This window comes from Anas platyrhynchos, chromosome 24, assembly GCF_047663525.1.
Source record: "Anas platyrhynchos isolate ZD024472 breed Pekin duck chromosome 24, IASCAAS_PekinDuck_T2T, whole genome shotgun sequence".
Lineage (NCBI taxonomy): Eukaryota > Metazoa > Chordata > Aves > Anseriformes > Anatidae > Anas > Anas platyrhynchos.
In genome coordinates, this window is record NC_092610.1 from 2,545,573 (window position 1) to 2,565,944 (window position 20,372).

Here is a 20,372-nt window from a genome sequence, read left to right on the forward strand (position 1 = left end):
CGCGGTGACTCTCTCAGCCCATTGGCTCCGCTCGCGTCAAAGGCTTGCTGGTGAAGGGGTGGAGGTCACGTGGGAGCCGGGAGCGCGCTGCGATTGGCTGGGAGGCGGGGCTTCCGCGCTGCCGCCCGTTGCCATGGCAACCCCGCGGCCTTAGCGCCTGGCTCGGGCCTACCCCGCGGCCAGGCCGCAGGCGAAGACCCCCGAGGTGGGGGCGCCCCAAGGAGCAGCCCGGAGCCGGGCCTCGGGGCCACAAGGGCTTTGTTCGGGGGCTGGGGCCCATGGAGGCGCAGTGCATCAATCACTAATTACACAGACACTAATTACACAGCCACACGTCCCAGTTAGCAGTTAAGCACCACACAACACCACATCCCACAGTCCCCGTGTCCCCCCAGATGTCCCCCAGATGTCCCCGTGTCCGTGGCAGCCCGGCGCTCACTTGTGCTTGGCGCGGGGGAACTCCCTGCGCCCCTTGTCGCGGCCGCCGAAGTAGCGGACGCGGTGGATGAGCTGCAGCTGCCGCTCGATGGTGGCCCTGATGTCCACCTGCTCGGGGATGTGCACGTAGCGCACGTTCCTGCCGGTGACGAAGAGCTCGTCCAGGTGGGACTCGGTCCCCCGCCGGTCGGTGAAGGTGACCTGGGCCAGCCGCATGTTCATGAAGGCGTCCACGTTGGTGACGCGCCCGGTGGCCGTGCTCTCGTCGCGCAGGTCCACGGTAGTGACGTGGCCGTGCAGGCCCTGCAGCAGGATGACCAGGCTGTTCTCGGCGATGGTGCGCTCCTTCACAGAGTGGCTCACCTCCATGGCAAGGCTGAGGGGCAGGGAGACGCGGCGCTGCGCCCCGCCGGCACCTGAGGGCTCTGAGACAGGGTGCCCACCTCACGCCCCCAGCATGGGTTCAAGTCACCCTCCTCGCCTCGCACACTCGTGCACACACAAGCCTTGCATGCTACCTGCACGCTCTCCCGTGACCCACGGGCACTCCCCCCGCCCACCACCCCTTGCACACGTGGGTGCTCACCGCCTCCTCCCCTTGCACACCCACCTGCACGCCGCCCATCTCCCACCAACCACGCACCCCCCCACTTCCCACTCGAGTCCCCCTGTACCCCCACAACTTGCACCCCATGCCCCTTTTCCCACTCACCCCCCTCCCACTTCCTTCCCCTCGAGCCCCCCACGCCCTGTTCCCACTCCAGTTCCCCGTGTCCCCCTTCCACTTGCACCCCCCGTGCCCCCTTTCCCTTCGCACCCACCCCCTTCCCCCTCACACCCCCGTGTCCCCCTTCCCCCTCTCCCCTTTTCCCTCTTCTCCCCGTGTCCCCTTATACCCCCCACTCCCCGTTCCCACTCGCACACCCCATTCCCCCCTTCCCCTCTCCTCCCCCCACTCACCCCCACGCCGCCCCCGGCCGCTCCCGCTCCTCGTGCGCCCCCCCCGGCGCTCGGTGCCTCCTCCTCCTCCTCTTCCTCCTTCCCTCCCTCCGTCCCTCCCTCGTCCCCCCCCGTGTCCCCCCCGCAGGAAGGCGCAGCCCCAGCCCCGTCCCCGCCCCGCAGCGTGGCTCGGAGGCAGGCTGGGGAGGGAGAGCGCTTTTAATGCTGGGGGCTCACAGCCCGTCCATCAGCGCCAGCAGGTCCTCGCCTTTCCCCGAGCTCGCCGGGCTCGGCTCCGCCACCTCCAGCTCGCCCGCGATGCGAGCCAGCTCCGCACGGAGCCCCGGGTCCTGCGTGGGGACACGGGTCGGGAACTGCTCGCTCGTTAGGGTTGGAGAAGCCCCCCCAACATCACCCGCTCCAACCACCCCCTACCCACTGCCCCTGTCCCCCAGCACCACCTCCAACCTCTCCCTCAACACCCCCAGGGACGGGGACTCCACCACCTCCCTGGGCAACCGTCCCAACGCCTGAGCGCTCTTGCTGAGGAGAAATGGCTCCTCATTGCCAGCCTGAACCTCCCCTGGCACAACTCGAGGCCGTTCCCTCTGCTCCTGGCACAGTTCCCTGTGAGCAGAGGCCGACCCCAGCTCCCCACCCCTTCCTTTCAGGGAGTTGCAGAGGGCAACAAAGTCTCCCCTGAGCCTCCTCCAGACTAAACAACCCCAATTAGTAAATGCACAGGGTTAGCAGAAAATACTGCCGTCACTGATTTATAAGCTTAACCAAAATAAATAATAAAAGTATTTCTATAAAGTTACTATGATGGGTAAAAGTAATTAGCAAGGAGGGAATAAGTAGAGTCAAAGACATGAAACGCACTGTACGTACCTGAGTGGCTTCTATGTTAACAACCTTGTAAGATAACTCCTCTGGTCTCGTCAGTGCTGCCTGTCTTGATTAAAAATATGAAGAGTGCTTAACCCCATGATGACATAAAAGGGATAAACAGAGTAATGAGGCTCCTGTAGATGTAAAGTTTAGACAGCGTTCCTATTTCTGCTAAGCACATTCATATACTGATCCCAGTTTTGAAACTGAGAGTGGGACTATCTCTGTAGATGGGGATAAAAGCAGACAAACACATTCTGCAGGAACCACGTAACAGAACTCTCACTACCCTTATGCTCCCTGCCAGGAAGTGGCTGCAGTGTTCGGGCCCATTAGGCTCATCACCTGCAATCAGTTCAGACACATTATTTGTCCCTTAAATGAGCATCTGGGGGAGAGGAGAGCTAAAGGTGCTGAAGGGATGTGTCTGTTCTGTGGGATGGAACCTAAGCCCAGATCGTCACCTACTGGTGACTGACTTTCTCATGAGAAGGCAGCGCAAGACCCCGCTTTACAGGAGATGCACTCGTAACAAATCCCTCTCTCCTTCCTGACAGTCTTACAAATGGCCAGACAAACTGTTCCTCTTTTGTTCCTGCAGGGACTATCTGGACCAGGATAAGAAAATAGTGAAAAGATTGGTATGCTGTCCCTGAAGCTGTCAGGGGCCAGCCTCAGTCTCCAGGACTGTCCACATGGCACTAAATCACAAACCCCAGATGAAAAACAGCTTGAGCATACTCTTCCTCCTCGTCTGTTGTGAATAAATTCAGTCGAAATCCTGTCTCGCTGCCACCAGGTTTCTTGATATCCAGACCTCCTAGCAGCCTGGCCAAAAAGTTCAGTTCTTCTTTAGCAAGAGGGTTAGGGGCCACATTCTCCTGCAGAAAACAGAAATGGGTTCAGCAGTCAGACTACCAGGAAAACTAAAAGCATTTGTGTGTTCTGGTATTACAAAAGTGTGCTTCAGAGTGTCATATATACACTAACAATACAGATTGCATAGATAAGTCATAAATATCAGTTAAATATTTAAAATGTTTCCTTGAATATACAGACCTAGGACAAGATAGCTTTCCAGCTAAATTGGATAGCTGAGAAATCAAATCGGCTTCCTGTTTTTGGAAGAAATTAAAATAGGAAGCAGCATTTCAGTACACCACTGCATAAGCCTGTGCGTAAAATTCTTTAGGAAAACATTCTCACGGCCTAGTTCAAAAGGGGCCAGGGAGAACTGCTGAGGCCTAGAGAGGAACAAGTAAACAGGTTCCCCTGAAGTTATCCTGTAAGTGTAGACTGAAAAGATAGTTATTGTTTACTTGAGAAAGGAGGCGAGCAAAAGAGAAGATAGCACAGACTGCTGCCGAGGTCACAAATTGAACCAGTGACAGAATCAGAAGGACACTAACCTTCGCATGGGATGCCAAGTTTTTGGATGATCCTGACATGTGCGTCTCTACTTGCCGACTAACACTGTACCTACAGAGAAAAACACATGAGGAAAACCTGTTACTTGTATGTGATACAGAAATAGAAGGGAGCAGCACAGGACCTCAGTTTATTTCAGAATATTTTTCCGAAGACTTTAAATTACAGAAATGAAAAGTTACAGGTCAGTTTTATGGACTATTGTAGCATTAAAACATTTAAGTGAGAAAACTGTATGAAAGAACATTACTGTTTCATTCTGAGAATGGAAAAATTATCTAAGTCAAATGTAAAGGAAAAAAAGGATTTCTCGAATGCTGTTAAATTTAAATTACATTTCACAGAATATGCATTACCAGATGAAAACACTCTTTACTCAGATCTACTGTAGACATCAATCAAACTTTTGCTCTTTTCCACAGCTCTTTTGAATACACTTATGCACACACGTTTTGTATCCGGTAATCGCTTTGTAAAGCAGTCAAGCTGATAACAGCCAAAGAGGCAGAAATAAACAAACAAGACCAAAGATGTGCTTCTGAACAAATCCATAATCATCACTGTTTACTTCATGTTTCTATGTAGGACAAAAACGACTTACATATTTGTTCCAAGTTTGAGAACTCTGTCTCCATAGAGATCAAAAGACCCTTCCCTTTGTGGAGTAATGTAATTTCCATCAGTGGTGAACTCGGTTCTTTTAACTTCATCTCCGTTGCGATTATACATCCTTAAAAACAAGCCATTATTGAAACATACTTAATACTTCTATTACTTATTTTTAGTACTGACTTCCTTTGCTTACTGTACAAGTAACACCATTCTGTATGCTGGTAAGTGCCTATTTTAGAGGATAAATGACTAACAGCTGATTTACTGGAGCAGGAAATGTCAGAAACACTTTCAGTATTTCATTGCTGGGTGACTTAAACCCAAATCTTGCTGTATAAATGACACTTACTGGAGGTTCAGCTATCCACATGAGTGACATTCTAAGCATGATGCCCATCAGACCTCTGGGACTGAGCGTTCTTTCTGAGCAGCCATACATGCAAGGCACTGCAAGCAGTATAAGCAGGGGTTCAGAATTCACCTGATGAGTCCTGGAACTTCTGTACCCCATGGAACAGGGCCTGAGATTGGCAGCACAAAGCGACCGTTAGAGTTTTGCACTTTATCCTTCAGAAAGATAGAGACCTGCAAAAGAATATCCCGTCCTCTAGAAAATCAGTTAAATATCTTCTGATCTGAGTTCTCTGAAGTCTGACCTTGCAGCCTTCCTGCTTAGATTAGGATCGGTTTCCTAGAGATTTTGATGTACATAAACACTTTGATACAGAGGATGGGCACACTGATGAAACATCAAAAAAAAAATAAAGTGCACTCTTTATGCACTTGAGTATGATCAATTTATTTACAGAACATCAAGGCCCATAGCCTCAAGCTTGAGGTTCTCAGTTTCATATCAAGCTTCTACTAAAATAAAAACCTATTTATCTACTAGCAGATATTCTGTGAAACTTGAAACTAATGAAAACCTAAATCAGGAATTACTCTATATAGTCACCTCTGAAATAAACAGGTAATCTGGGGTAATTTTTTTCCAGAATATTTTAGAATTATTGGGTGTTACTGTAGTAGACGTGCTCAGCTTGTTAAATTTTGAAGACAAGCACATCAAGATGACTAAAACGCATGAGTAACAAAACCCAACTTTTATCATGAACTTCTAACATGATACGTTCGTATTCTAACCACAGCCAACCTTCCTTCTGTGCTTACTGTCTAGTTACACTGGATTCTTACCCTTATATGCATGTCCTGAAAAAAAAGGAGGAGTGTTTGCCTGATCAGCTGAAATTCACCAGCAGACAGACCGCCGTACACCTGAAAAAGAAAAAACACAGTAAGCTTTGTAAGAGTACCATGCCCCATCAAGTTAAAGGTGGAAACAAGCCCACCAGAATACTGCTGGCCAAAGCTAGTACATGTGTGGCAGAGGAAGAAGAAATTAAATATGGAGGGCTGCTGATCAGTATCAATACTTCTTATCAGGGACTAAGAGCCTGATTTAATTTCTGCTGAAGTCAGTGGAGACTTCGATCAGGCTGAATTAGTACTGATTTAAAGGGGGCAAGGATAAAAAACTTGTGTTGTAAACATCTCCATCTCCAGAAAGTCCCTGGGAACCATTTCATGACCTCCCGGAACTTTCACCATTTTAAGGAAAGAGTTCCCTTTCACAGGGATACTCCTGTTCGTTGTACAAAGAGTTACAGCAGTTACATGAGCAAAAGCTCTCTGAGGCTAAGAACCCATCAAGCTCCACACTTGATGTGCCTCTTCCTGATGCACTATTTAGTCTCTAAGATCAGCTTGAAAGAGGAAAAAAAAAACTTCAAACAAGGCCATGTTCCACCATTTTTCTAGGGATTCTTACCTCGATCAGCTGTCGGAAAGTTTCATCCACCTGGTTCAGAATGCCAGGGGAATCACGAATGAAATCCTTGATTGCATCCAGGTGATTGAACGTGACCAGCAGAATGTCTTTGGGCCGAGGACACAGCAGGACTTGGTATTTGAAAGCCATAGTCATAAGGTCATACAGCTGCAAAACAAGAGAGAAATTTGGGTTCCATCGCAACACAAAAGGCAACATCACTTAGATAATTTCATGTGGGTTTTAGACTCTTTTTTTTTTTTTCTTTTAGCACCTGACTGCAGGTAAGGAGAACCATTTCAGCTCTGTTTCCTATGAAAATAAGACGTCTAAAAATCACATTGTCACCCTCCTGTTGGCCTCTCAGACTACTGACAATTTCAACAACACTGACACCAGGGTAGAGGTCTCACAGATAGACAAGTTCCTATAATTGTTATTATTATTTTCCAGAAAATTGACCACTGGGTATATTGCTGGAAGGTAAAAATTCTTATACTTGCAACTGCAAAACAGTGAGCATCAATACAGAAATATATATATATATATATAAACTTATAAAGAAGGCTTCCTGAACCTCTTAAACTTTTATTAAACTCAAAACCAAGTATTTCTGCTTAAGGTGATGAATTATCTGATATTACCATGGATTTCTCCAAACTTTTCTTGGCTTAGAGCCATTTTTACAAAGAAAACAAATGCAAAGAGGTCTGTTACAAAATGCTTCAGAATTAGAACAACTTGCAAAGAGCAGCATTAAAGTGCAGCAGAGTCAGGACCAGACAGATTGTCTTTTTACCTTATCCATGCTTGCCTGGTTCAGCCTCATGATTGAAGCATGAGCTAGCCGGTCATACAACGTTCTCAGAGCCTTCTTGGAGTAGAGTTCCTGTGGTTTAAACAGCTCTTCCATAAATTTTTTATTGAACATGGTTGTGATGATGTCATTCATAACTGTAAAGACAGAGAGCCTCGGTTGTTCGCTTCCCAAACACAGCACTCGGCTAATTCATTCCACTCGTGGACACTGACAGCTGTGAGGGCTCACAGAACGCTTACCTGTGAAAACCAGGTGCATAGCCACAAAAGGAAAAGCAAGGAAGATCACTTCATCATTTTGACATTTTTCTCAATGCCGTATTAGTCTCAGCAAGCAGCATGTTCCTGCTGGCTGTCCCCACAGGCAGAACTGTGTTTGAGCTGCAGACAACAAACCTTGTTTTCCAATGGGAATAACGCTGGTCTTGTTGCCTTGTTTTTGCAGCAGTGGCTAGCGCCTTCCCCTTTTAAAATAATTCTGTTTACAGGCTACTCTGGCATGTATTATTTATAAAAGTTACAGTTCTGCTTCCTAAGAAGACTGTTTTGCATCACTCTGCATTTTTTTATTTTTTATTTTATAAACAAACCATAGCTATCGGTTCTCTTTTTAGCCTTTGACACCACTTTTTCCTTCTAAACAGAAGCTCCTGACTGATTCAAAGCTCCTTGAAGTACTTGTGTGAAACGGATTAGGACTGGCAAGTATTTAAGGAAGCGTTTATAACAGTGGGATCTGTGGCAAGGCCATCCAGGGCTCTTAACACAGTAACATCTGAGGATATTAGAGCAACCCAAAGGGTCAGAACTCTCAACTTCCTTACTAGTGCTTCATTTTTAAGTGTTAATTTTAGGCAGGAATTGTTACATAACTTAACTCGAGAATATCTGGAGACCAGGAATGCTGAATATAAGGGCTACGCTCTGGTTAACAAGCTTTTAATGCAAAGAAGATAGAAAATGTCTTTGGAGTGACTCAAGCAGACACCTTTGCTTTCCTGCTGGATTTGATACTTTTATCATACACCTGATACAGAGTTATCATAAATAAACATTTTTTTCCTATTAAAAAATGTTGAAAAAATATATCAATTTCAATTCACAGGGATAATTGTACAAGCACAAATTTCCCTAAGCAGATGACTGTTACTGAAGCTTGTAATGAGAGCTAATTCTTATAGATTAGAAAAATCTCAAGGGAAGGGAAAAAAAAAAAAAAAAGAAAAGTTGATGTTCCAGTCACTTCATCCTTTCTTAGATGATTAATGTCTGGGGAATGTTGCTAGGTGTGTAATAGATGCTGAGCACTTGGACGCTGGCAGCTGTTTTCTGGAAGGCGAGTGCCTTCTGAAGCGATTCTCTCCCCTTGTTTAAAGCTGATGCTGACAGGTTTTCTCCTGCACGTGTTGTGGTGGGGTACACGTTTCAGCATCCCTTGCACTGTAACGTAACACAACTCACCTTCCTGTTTTAAGTTCTCCAACCAATACAGACGGGCCTCACCTCAGCTCAGCTTCAGAGCAGCACGGATTACAAATACACCTCACTACAAATGGAAAAAAAAAATCCCTCCTCTTCCACCCTTTTCAAATAAACTGGCCATAAGGCAATCCCTACTTGCAGTCTTAGGCAAAAATCCTCACTTTTTTCAGTTGAGTAAATCAAACACAACGTATTAGCATAAACTGCATTTTGCAAGTAATCAGTTGTGACAAAAATAAGAACCTTTGCCTGACACTGCTATCATAAAAGATATTTTTAAGTTGTCCACATGTGTTGTCTGTACAAAGGCTTCTCCTCCATCTTAGGAGAGTCTCTAATAACCAAAACTGTCAGGAGACAATACCACTGTATGCAGACAGTAGATATTCACAATGAAATCAGAAGATCTACGTTATCCACGCACCAAGCCTTACATAAAATATTGTCTGAAATTAAAACCTCCTGTATTGGCTATGAAAAGAACTGAGAAAAAAAACATTAAAAAAAAAAATCAAGGTAAAGGCCAAATCTCACAAGGTACATTTGATAATGACAGAGCAAAGATCTTAGAGCCCAGGTAGTCCCTAAGAACATACTTACACCATTCTCACAATGGAAAATAACAAAGAAAGGAGTGTTAGCTCAGGGATAATGGCACGCCAAGCAACATAGCATAAAAGCAGATTAGCAGAGAGAGGTTTCATCAACTGGGATGGGGAGAGGGAAACCAAGTGAAGACAATGCGATGACAAAAGAGAAGCTGAGGATTTACGGTGGTTTTGGCCTGCATGTGTCATGTCACCAGTGACATACACATTTCAACGCCTAGCGCTGTAACGTAACACGGCTCATATGCATGACATGAGACTTCCGTCTGGGTTGTGCTCATGCTTCTCCAAATACACTCAAGGCAGTGAAGGGAACATTACAAGTTCATAAAGTCAAAGGCAGGCAAACCTAGTCATCTGGCTTTATCAGCAGCAGCAGACTCTGGTGGTTGCTTTTTGGTAACTTTTAAGGGATCATCCTAAGAGCAGCGCTCACAAAGTTTTCTTCTCTCACAAGGAGAAGTTGACTGGTCAACACAAGATCTGTGTCTGCCTTCACCATCTGAATATGATAAAGCAGGATTTTATATAACTTATCTCCATTTAGGGTGTGATAAAAGAGAGGGGAAATGTGGAATCTTTTATGCTTCTGAGATGTTAAATGCTGGGAAAACTAATTATTGGAAACAGCACTTAATGGTAGCAAAAAAAGCAGCAAACTCCAGGGTATCAATATTTACCTTTGGTAAACATTCAAAACCTACAAATGACTTATTTTGAAAAATAGAAATCATAACCCTGATGTCTCTTAAAAAAGGGCTGCTTCAAGAGACACTGGAAGTTCTACTCATGTTCACCTAGCAGAAAAAAGTGATAGTTTAAGAGATTTATTTTCTCATCCAGCTACTTACCATACCCCCGTTCTGGAGGCTGCCATTTCAAGGCAGACCCCAGGAGGAAATCACACTCACCTTAGCTCTCCTCTGCAAAACCTCAGCTCAAACCCACCTTCAGTGATAATTTAAGTCAGGGTGAGTTTGTCTGGAGTGTGGGAACCTGCTCATTTGTGATCACTCTGCTGCAAGGGTGGCGAATCATTAGCAGGGGTGGATAAGCAGCTAGGATGGAAATGTCTGGAGTTCACCCATCAAAACCCTGAACAGTAAATTAGAAGTTATCACAGAGAAATGCAGTGTATCTAATATTCCTGCCTTTAAGCAGAAAAATAAATAAATCACAATGCTAATGTAATTATATGCTTGCATTGCTAGATGTTAGCAAAATCCAAATACCATTCTGGTTAGAAAGAGCACTATGAGAAAAAGTTATGGACTATTTATAGATATTGCCTTGATTAAATTAACAGAGAGGCTACTTTTGAAGCTACTGGATTTTGAGATACTGCCTGTTTTTCTAAGATCTATAGTTAAAGTTCTTTTTTTTTTTTTAACAGGTGAAAAATATTATTAAACTTTGACACCATCACTAGAGGGCTGCAGGAACAGCATACAGTGTGTTCACGTACAACGAGCCTCATGTGTGCATGTAGTGGTGTTTGTCTACTGCATGCAGCTAGAAGGTTACAGTACCTCGTTTCCTGTCCACATCTGTCCATTCATCTACACGAAGCATACAAAACAAAAACATCAGTTCAAGAAGTAAGAACAAGAGCTTCAAGAATAAAAGAAATAAAGAAAAAAGAGTCTAACTAATGGACTTCGATTTTTCTCACCAGCAATCAGTGCTTAACAAGAAAGAACTCTTCTGTTACTTGACATCTTTCACTTTCAATTAATACACAAAAGGTGGAACCTTGCCCTCCCCTTGGAAAAATCCCTGTTGCCTCAATGGAGCTAAAATTTTACCCTTGATTGAAACTTCGCATGTTTTGCATGTAGCTTGGATTTTTTTTTCAGCTGTTTTTTTGCACTTATAAAGGAACAATATTTCAGTGAACAGTTTTAAGCAACAACACCTCAGTGAAGACCGCACCACATCTCAGTAAAATTAAAGCCTGATTTTTTAGAAAGACAAAAATACATGCGTGGATAAACTGGTACAGATCTAATTCAACCGCTCATATATTCCACTATACATTACTAAATGTAGTTAAAGCTGTAAACAGAGAACTGCACAAACAGCAGCAAGGAAGTAAACTTGTGGCAGTTTACCAAAGACAAATATGAATAATTAAAAATTATATTGCTGTAAGGAAATGTTTAGTATTGCTTAGAAGTTCTTATTCTGGTTGCAAAGAAATCTGGTCATACTGAAACATTTCAGGAGCTGGTTTGAGAAGCTCAGATCCTGAGTTATTACGATTCCAAAAGCACGTCTGCAGCACTAACGTGCAACACAAGTGCAGAGCTATTGAAATCTGTTCCAGTTCCTGTAGCATCTGCGTGCATTTCACAAATCAGCTTCAGTCATACCTGCAAGCAGTCATTACTACAGAAACTTCATGGAAGTTGTTTAACTCAAACAGCTTTATTTTAAGAGAAGAAAACCACACAGGACCCATTCTTGTGGCAGAGCAATGAAACTTGTAAGGAAACCACTTCCCCAGGGCTTCTTTCAGTGGCAGGCACTGCGATGTTCTATTACTTTTCAAGCATCCTTCCAGTAACATCATGGCAAGTATATCTGCATTAATTCCTGTATTATTAAGAGAATCATTACCAAAAACCTAACCGCATGTCTGCACATTATTAAGGAACCACAGATCTCTTTGCTGGAGCACTGAAAGCAATGGTACTTCAGGAGAAGTCTGCAAAGCCCTGGGCAATGCCCCACCTGCAGCAGTGTGGCTCCTTGCTGATTACCTCCAGCACCCGGCCTCTTCTGAAGTGTGTCCAGAGCAGGGCTGTGATGCTGGTGAAGGGCCTGGAGCACAAGTCCTGTGAGGAGCGGCTGAGGGAACTGGGGGTGTTTGGGCTGGGGAAGGGGGGCTCAGGGCAGAGCTCATTGCTCTCTGCAACTGCCTGGAAGGAAGGGGTGGGGAGCTGGGGTCGGCCTCTGCTCACAGGGAACTGTGCCAGGAGCAGAGGGAACGGCCTCGAGTTGTGCCAGGGGAGGTTCAGGCTGGCAATGAGGAGACATTTCTCCTCAGCAAGAGCGCTCAGGCGTTGGGACGGGTTGCCCAGGGAGGTGGGGGAGTCCCCGTCCCTGGGGGTGTTCAGGGAGAGGTTGGACGTGGTGCTTGGGGACAGGGGCAGGGGGTGACATTGGCAGTAAGGTGATGGTTGGGTCAGATGATTTGGGAGCACTTTTTCGACCCTAGGATCCTTGGGGATCCCCTCACACACCGCCCCTCACAGCCCCATCCTCACAAAGCCGGGCACGGGAGGGCCCAGTCAGGGTCTCCGCGGTGCCGAAGCCCCGATCCCAGCCCCGGCTCACCTTTGCGGGCTTTCTCTCCGGGGATGCTCTGGGCACGGAGCCGCTGGTCCAGGATGTAGAGCATCTCGCCGCCCAGGTTGAGGAACAGCAGCGGCAGCGCCCGGCCCGACATGGCGCCCGCCCCCCCCACAGCCGCCGCCGCCGCCGCCAGGCAACGGCCGGGCCAATGGCGAGGCGCCGTGTTGGCATGTCCCCCCCGCCACAGCGCGATACCACGGCTTAAAAACTAATTAAATTGTAATAACTGGTTAATTGGAGGCATTTCCTCGCCAAATTTAAGCCTTTGTGACAGGATTAAAAACCATCTTGCCTCGGTTCACCACGCAGGCATCCCCGGCACGCGTCCACGCGACAGCTGAGGGGAGCTCTCTGTTCTTCTATTGAACTCTGCCAGCGGGCGCCACTTTACTCATAATTATTTAGTTTAATAACCATCAATGGCGTTTTTGATATAACATCACTGAGTTTCTGAGTGATACTGAGGGATGGCTACCACAGAACGAACGCAAATACCCGAGTCAGCTGGGAAATGCCAGACTTGATTGTCAGTACGGTTTCTACAGCTGTAGAGTTCAGAGTCAACCTGCATTTGATTGTGAGGAGGAATGGGTTTTTGAGTCGGTGTCAGGGCTGCTTTATTTCCAAATAAGCCACATTTCTCCTCATTCTCTCCTCTCATTTCCATTACATGTAGTGAATCCCCTGCTGAATTCTGCTGAGCAGCTGCTCCAATGCTGTTTGACAGCGCAATTCTGCAGGCTCACTGGGTAATGAGAGGAGACAGACACTACTCAAAGGTGCTTTCACTTGAAGACATCACTGCCTTTCCCTGCCAAAGGCATGCTGACAAAGCCCCCAGCGCTCCTCTCAGCACAGCACAGGCTGCTCAGGACACGGTCCAAGGAAGCAGTCTTAAACTTCTAAAACACTTAAATCGCTTACTGCACTTTTTTGGGTACTCACACGGCGCAGATCACGCATGCACTTAAGCAAAGTCGACAAGCCTTTTGGTAGTTGTTTATTTTTGGAGAGACTGGCTGTATCACTAACCCAATGTGCGGCTACACAGCCGTCCCTTCGCTCTGCGCCTGCTTCTCTTTTGCAGCCCTGGCTTTTGCTTGCCACTCTCTCCTCTTCTTTAGCCTTTCTGGTGCTTTCAGCTTCCGTGCCTCCTGAAAAACCTGCAGGAGGAGCATAAGCAGGTGAGAGAAGGGGAAAGACAAAGCTGTCTGCTGCTGATTACAACCATTCTGCCGCTGCTGCTCATTGCGACACACAGCATGGATCTGATGAGCTCCTGCAGCGGAGGCCAGAAGGCACGCAATGTATTTCAGTGAGATCAGCTCCTTGCCCTTTCTTCCTCCAGGACTCCAAGCAGCCTATGTTCTAGGGTACCACTCTCTGATATTCAGTTATAGCTATCCAGTCTTTTACTTATAATTTAATTGGATTGAGATTTAATATTTATAGACTGAGCATTGTCTAGCTTTGATTCTGGTCAGTTATTGCAATACATTTAGAGCAAATGAGAGGAGCCAGTGGCCATACCCACATTTCTGTTCTAAAATTGCCATCAAACTTAATAGTCTTACACATTAGGTCCCCACACCAGGCTTGGAAGAAAAGCTGTTTAGAATCATGCGTTTCTGAGCAAACTAGCAGCTCAACCTGAAGTTCTTAACCACAGTACACCCTCAGTCAGTACACGCTTCACTGCCCACGGCCTAAGTGCCTTTTGTGTTTTTTTTTTTTTTTGTCAAGCTTGTTTTGTTCTACTGTTATCATCATCTCCTCAAATTCAAAACACAGATTTAAAGGACTCTTATGTATCAGCCCTTTCTGTTTTAATTGTGCCCTCTATGAAGAGATTTTTCCTACTCCAGTTACATAGCTTTTGCTCTGGTTTGCTCCATACCTTGATACAAAATGCCTTCTTTACAACCCAGCGCTTGGTGACCCGTCGGGAGTATGCAGGGGGTAGTGCATACTGGATATTCAGCTGCTTGCAGGTGTTTTCAAAGGCATCGTAGCGGACACGGCGAAGATATGCAAGTAGTTTCTTCCGGCGATCCATGGCCATCAGCATGAGACGACGGTTACTTTTATCCTGTAAAGGACTTAATGTTCACTAGATTGCAAAAGATTGTACTTCCATTCCAATAAATTACTTAGACCAAATTATGGCTAAAAGGAAACAATCAGGTTAAGGACAGTATCTTAGAACAATTTTTCTCAGCAGATACCACAAGAACATTAGATCACTAAAAGAAGATCTGTGAAGACTTAATTTACTTTGCACTGAAATTGCTTTTTCCAAGCTGCAAAGACTTGGAGGCAAAGACTGTGGGAGAAGTCTACCAGCTAAAAACTCTGCTTCCCCTCTGAAACGTATGCTTCCGTGTTATTTCTGGAACTATTTATTTTTGCTTTTCCAGAATTTAAACGTAAAGATAAAATCTGACTTGGCTCCATTTCACAGTTTGAATTGTTCTTTGGAAGAGAATATGCATAGCTTGATCCATGTCGTCCAGGGCAATCTCATGGAAGAAATCACTCTACCCTTTACAAGCAATTTGTCTAAAACCAGGCTTGAGCCAAGTAATTTCAAAAGGTCTTTTCTGCTGTACATTTGGCACAATTTCTGTGTTCTTTAAACTGAATTCTGTTCTGTTTTACTCTTCGAACTTTTATGATTAGCTAATACTTATGAACTTTTTTCAAATACAGTTGATTAATCCACTTCCCACCTTTTCCACTACATTCTGAATCTTCAGTAGATCTTTTTCAGAAACATACAGTTGTTATGTTTTCAGTTTGGACTTGAACCCAAGCAGCTTTAGGTAGGGAAATGGTCATTATGACATTAAAAATATTTAGTGGACAGGACTGTGCTAAAGGCAGAACAGATGGAGAATACAGCTGAAGTGATCACACTAGTTATGTTGAACACTAAGCAATGGAACTGTATCTGCAGCAAAACCAAATTTAGCTAAACTCCATTGAAATGTATCTGCTCAGGCATTCCCAACAATCCAGTAACAAAAATAAAACACATTCCACATTTCAGTGGGTGAGAACATAGCTGTGACTGAGCCAGCAGTTTCCCAGACTGACAACAAGGAACAGTTACTGCTATTTTATAAACCATCTTAGCAAAGCCCTAATCCCCAGAATCAAAATCCCTTTGTTCTCAACTCGGAAAACAACCTGAACAGCTGTTGTCTCGCATGCATGGGCTCAGATCACAGACAGTTACCTTGGGATGTCTCTGAAGATGCTCCTCGTAAGTGCGTATCTTGGCAGTCAATATAGCAGCTATAAAGGACAGACATAAGAAGCCATGAGAGAGCAGAAGCTTTCCAGGGTGAAATGGCATCATTTACGTTTCCTTCAAATTGCCAGTTGCACACTGCTGTTCTTATGCGTACCCACTGCACCACAGCAAATACTATTGCACAGTAAATGGTAAACAAAACACAAAATATAACCTATATTAACCCAAGCAAGAACTATTACTATTATCAAGCTGCCTGATTAGAAGTTAATATTTTAACAGCTGATCACATGAATTTATTTGTAAGGCCTCTTGCTTTGCTGAATTACTGGTGAATTTACATTCATTTCATCTCCCTTGGTTTAAGCCTTGGAGGAACAGACACAGTTTAAGAGCTTTTCCTAACACCTGCATCCAGCTTTCAAGGTTTTCGATTTTGGAAATGGTGCTGGTGGCAGCCTGAGAAACTGAAGGCCTTTATTAATGATAGCACAGAACATTCTGGTCAATGGCAGTACAGCCTTCATCTCTGCACTATCCCTACACTGTGCTTCAGGCAGAACTTGCCTATGCACAAGGATATTTGGCTTCCAAGGCTGAATCTAGCATTTCTTTCTGGTAATGGATGCTGTGCAATGGTTCATGTCATGTAAGCATTTCAAGCAGAATAATGCACATGCGGCCTTTAGAGGGTGGATATCAAGTAGTGATTTGGAAACTATCCTTGCAGACACTTGTAATAAATATAACTGGAACAGAGCCAATTGTGCCCCCACAATTCGAGTATTTCACATTTCTTTCACCAAAAGTGAGCTGAGCCTTCCTCAGCAAATCTCTTGTAAGCACCCCAGCCTGTACCGCAGGCTACCTGCCTCTCAGGTGCTCTCCTAAAGAGATTTTCCTAGCTGATACAGGAAACTTGAAGTGATAGGGTGGGAATAGCTGAATAAAAGCAAAGTGAACTATCATCTGCCAACAATATCCTTCTGCTTCTTTTAACTTACTTTGCACCTCAAAGGAGCCATTGTCATCAGGAGACCTCCTGACCTTCTCCACCAGCTGCTGTGTCTTTATCTTCATTTTCTCCTTCTGTGGACAACAAAAGAACTTGTGACTTTCTGAGGAACACTGCAGGTCTGAGACACTCCACATCTCTTCCCAAATTCCCAGATAAAGGCTTTGTAGCTTTACTTGATGTCCATCGCAAAAGGTGTAAGTGCTGCAAAAAAGGGACGTACTGCACGTAGGACAGTGCTCAGAGTACACCAAGGAAGGAGCACAAAAGATCTCAACAACAGTGATTCTGTTTTCTGCTAAGAGTCCAGGCACATCCTTCTTCCCAAAATTACAAAAGAAGGCTGGTGAAGAGGTCCTGACACCCTCATGAGCAGCAGCAACAGAACCAAAGCTGGTCTCACATGGTAGCTGCCTTCACTTTTTGCATCTTTTTAAGCTTAGGTGGTAGGCATCAAGAAACAGTAAGATCTTTGTGATGCTGTTCTGCTTTGCTTACTTGTTTTCTGGGCATACAAAAAATAAAAGTCATTTGAAGAACACCTGCTGCCCAGCGTACTACTTCTGTAATACAGCCCAACCGCCAGCAATAACGCAACACAGCTGCATCTCCTCCTGTGCTCACGGAATACTTTATTACCCAATTTTAATATGCAATTATTATCATAAAGACAACTCCATAATAAATTTTAAGAGCATGCAAGACTTATCATCCTCGTGTATTTAATAGCCCCAGATCTGCATCCACCAAGCAACATTTAAAACAAAAGTAAATGTAGGGCATTTAATAATACAGGTAAGTTACACCAACGTGTTTGACAAACCATCTAGTTTTTATGCATGTAAAATGACACTAACCTGGCTTGCCATTTCCAGTGACAATAATCTTTTCACTACGTCATCAACGCTGTAAGGAGATTGCAGATTGGTTTATAAGCTTAGAAACCAGGTATATTTAACAACAGGAATGAAGCTAGCTTTTCAGAACACATTAACTTCCCTCAAATTTATTCTGCAGGTTTACAGTGACTCTCCCCCCCTCCTAAACCTGTCAGCCACGAGCTATTTCTGTATTCCAAAGAAAAATAATGGCTGAAAATCACGGAAGCATCAAGCTTCTGTAGGAAGCACTGTATGAATTATTTCAAATCACGCTGAAGTTCCAAAAACAACAATGCCTGCAAACTGCGTGTTAAAGGTTAACCACCAGGTAAGTAGCCAAGGACAAAATAATTACTAAGACCTGCTCCTTCAAAGACTTGTGAAAGTCTCAGTTACACCACTGGGGGCTCTCCATGCACCACACATGAAGAGTTCTGGAATCAAAGCATAAAAATGCAGAACTCCAGGCCCAAATATCAGAAGTAGCCTCTCATTTTGAGTTGTTTAATTGTAGACTCTTTAACACCTGTTTTCAAGACAGGCATAGATTACTTCTAAGAAGGTTATTTTTATCATGTCCAGATCATTTCTTTTTCTACGGATGTAGACAAAGTCCACAAAAGATGTGGACAAACAGCACTTCTGAGAAACATGCTCAGTGTATCTTACAATAATTAAACAGAATCCTAACACAGTCACAAACAGTGGTGGCTTGCAATTTTGTTATTTTTTTTTTTAATTGCGTAGCTGTGACCACAGAACATTCATTATTGAGCAGCTGTCATGTTCCACAGATGGTGGTTATACGAATCTAAGCTACAAAGCTCTCAAGAGATTAGCCGTGCCTTTTTGCTGTATCATACCTATTTATTATCGGGACATTGGCATACTCTTTCTTCATCATTGTTGGAGGAAGATCATCCAAATGGCTGGGGATGTCTACAAGGGAAAGATACAGCAGTAAGCCTGGCTCCCTCACCTTTGTAATCACCCCTGAAGCTGCAGAGATGCAAATTCCTGCAGCAGGGATTACGTTTCCCTCTCTTCTCACAAGCAGTGTACATCTGCATCTTTAAAGTGAAAAAGATGCAAATTTCCCCAAATACCCCCCTTCCTGCTGCATTAGAGTACAACTCCGATAGCATCAACAGTAAAATTTTGCCACTTTCTCCCACCAATCCTGACATACCTCTTATCTTTCTTCTCACAGGTCTGGCGTAACATCTTGCTGGCTGAATAAAGGCACTGCAAACTTGATGAAAAAAAAAAACAACAAAGATCTATTAGATTGTTTGCACTTTTCTACCTATATACTCATTAAACACTGCCCAGTCTGTACTAGAAAACTGGTCAGAGTACGTAGACTCCAAGATGATTTGTAACCAACTTAGGTCTTTTGTCCCACAGGCAGCATGGAACAGTTTCAGTGCGGTCCTCACACTGGAGCTAAAACAAACAGGTGAAGCCAACTCAAATGAAAAAAAGAACAGGGCTAGCAGGAAGAGATCACAAGTGCTTGGCCTGCTGCTAAACATAACGGAAGGTTCTCCAGCTGAACTGTGTTCATTTAAAGGATTTAAATTGATTATTTAATGCCAATAATTTCACGTGCAAGTTAAATGGGCTGCTCTGAACTATGCCAGTGGCAGAGAGACGCAGCAAAAACCTTTGACCGGCACACCTTGGTACAGACAAGGATATTCATCAGTATCCTGAGTTCCAAGACTAGAAAGAACTCTTACAACTGCCCTTTCTAGGCTTTGATATTGGTACCAACACCTGCTTGAGATTATTCAAGCATTCTTTCAAGTACAGAATTTGCCAGTGCTGCCTACAAACGGAGTTTGCTGAGCAGCAAGCTAGCGAAACTCCGCAGCTGGGAGGCACCAGACCTGAGCCCTGGCTCGCAGGACACGTGCTCAGCGCAGGGCAGATCTCTCCATGGCTCAGTCAGCCCTCTCATGTGGCCTGTGCCACAGCAGCATGCACAGAAACAGCGCTGGGGCTGTGACCTGCGCCTTAGATCAGCTCAGGGCTGGTTTTGGGCACGCAGCAGCCACACAGGCCCTTGGTGTTGGGGCTTGGACCCTTGGTGTCAGGGCCACCTCAGCTACTTCAGCACAGCCCCGAGGTGCTCAGGGCAGCCCCACAGGCTGTCCCCAGCCCTCAGCCCCCTGCCCACCTCCCCTTTGAGCCCCAAAACCCCTCGCCCACCCCAGCCCCAGCACACAGGGGGCCACCCAGCCCCACTCACCCCACAGCCAGCCCCACTCACCCCAGCCCCACCCCACACCGCCCACCCCCGTCCCCCTCAGGCCTTGCGGCCCCCCCCGGGCCCTCCCCACCTCCCCCGCAGCACCCCCAGCCCCTGTCCCCTCCCCAGGACCACCCAGCCCCGTGACCCCTGGGGGCCACCCCTACCACCTTGGGGCCACGTTTCCCACTTTATGGCCACCTCTGTCCCTTGAGGCCCACCTCAGCCCCGCGGGGGCTCCCCCATCCCCGTCAGGACCCCCCCTCAGGCTGCTGCCCGCCCCGAGCCCCCCTCACCTTTCCACCCTCCCCTCCGCTCCCTCCCCTTCTCCCCCTCTCCCGGCTCCCTCCCCGGGCCGCCCCGCACCCCCACGACCCCTCACCGGCCGCTGCCCTTCGATGGCCGCCCCCCAAGACGGCGGAGGCCGCCCCCGCCAGGCCGCGGCCCAGCGCCGCCATCGCCCCCATCTCCTCAGGGCCCCGCCGCCCTGGGCGCCGCCATCTTGCCCAGGCGCCGCCGCCGCCCAGCGATCGCCGAGCGCATCGATGTGTCCCCCAAAAAATC

At 45.9% G+C, this 20,372-nt stretch overlaps 3 protein-coding genes across 7 annotated transcripts; all 3 read right to left on the bottom strand.

Moving 5' to 3' along the window:
- Positions 1-320: 320 nt before the first annotated feature.
- Positions 321-1,510, bottom strand: LSM10 (LSM10, U7 small nuclear RNA associated). Of its 3 annotated transcripts, none has more exons than XM_038167313.2 (2): positions 1,399-1,510; positions 321-863 (listed from the first exon to the last, which is right to left on the bottom strand). In XM_038167313.2, exon 2 carries the CDS (start codon positions 805-807, stop codon positions 436-438), a length of 372 nt encoding a protein of 123 aa, XP_038023241.1. In that variant the 5' UTR covers positions 808-863; positions 1,399-1,510; the 3' UTR covers positions 321-435. The 3 variants fall into 3 exon arrangements, with proteins under 3 accessions (XP_038023241.1, XP_038023240.1, XP_038023239.1); XM_038167312.2 differs by having other exon boundaries at positions 321-814; positions 1,399-1,503; XM_038167311.2 differs by having other exon boundaries at positions 321-881; positions 1,399-1,498.
- A 68-nt stretch (positions 1,511-1,578) lies between these two features.
- Positions 1,579-12,544, bottom strand: OSCP1 (organic solute carrier partner 1). 3 transcript variants are annotated; one of them, XM_038167307.2, is made up of 11 exons: positions 12,385-12,539; positions 10,575-10,604; positions 6,936-7,090; positions 6,137-6,304; positions 5,503-5,583; positions 4,790-4,893; positions 4,298-4,426; positions 3,678-3,747; positions 3,010-3,149; positions 2,269-2,332; positions 1,579-1,727 (listed from the first exon to the last, which is right to left on the bottom strand). In XM_038167307.2, exons 1-11 carry the CDS (start codon positions 12,494-12,496, stop codon positions 1,611-1,613), a joined length of 1,170 nt encoding a protein of 389 aa, XP_038023235.1. In that variant the 5' UTR covers positions 12,497-12,539; the 3' UTR covers positions 1,579-1,610. The 3 variants fall into 3 exon arrangements, with proteins under 3 accessions (XP_038023235.1, XP_038023236.1, XP_038023237.1); XM_038167308.2 differs by lacking the exon at positions 10,575-10,604 and having other exon boundaries at positions 12,385-12,544; XM_038167309.2 differs by lacking the exons at positions 10,575-10,604; positions 12,385-12,539 and adding an exon at positions 7,196-7,336.
- Positions 12,545-13,387: 843 nt separating this feature from the next.
- Positions 13,388-20,358, bottom strand: MRPS15 (mitochondrial ribosomal protein S15). The gene is made up of 8 exons (XM_038167310.2): positions 20,191-20,358; positions 18,744-18,806; positions 18,418-18,493; positions 17,531-17,579; positions 16,663-16,747; positions 15,641-15,699; positions 14,300-14,491; positions 13,388-13,565 (listed from the first exon to the last, which is right to left on the bottom strand). The coding sequence occupies exons 1-8, from the start codon at positions 20,273-20,275 to the stop codon at positions 13,446-13,448; spliced, it is 729 nt and encodes a 242-aa protein (XP_038023238.1). The 5' UTR covers positions 20,276-20,358; the 3' UTR covers positions 13,388-13,445.
- Between the last annotated feature and the right edge of the window lie 14 nt (positions 20,359-20,372).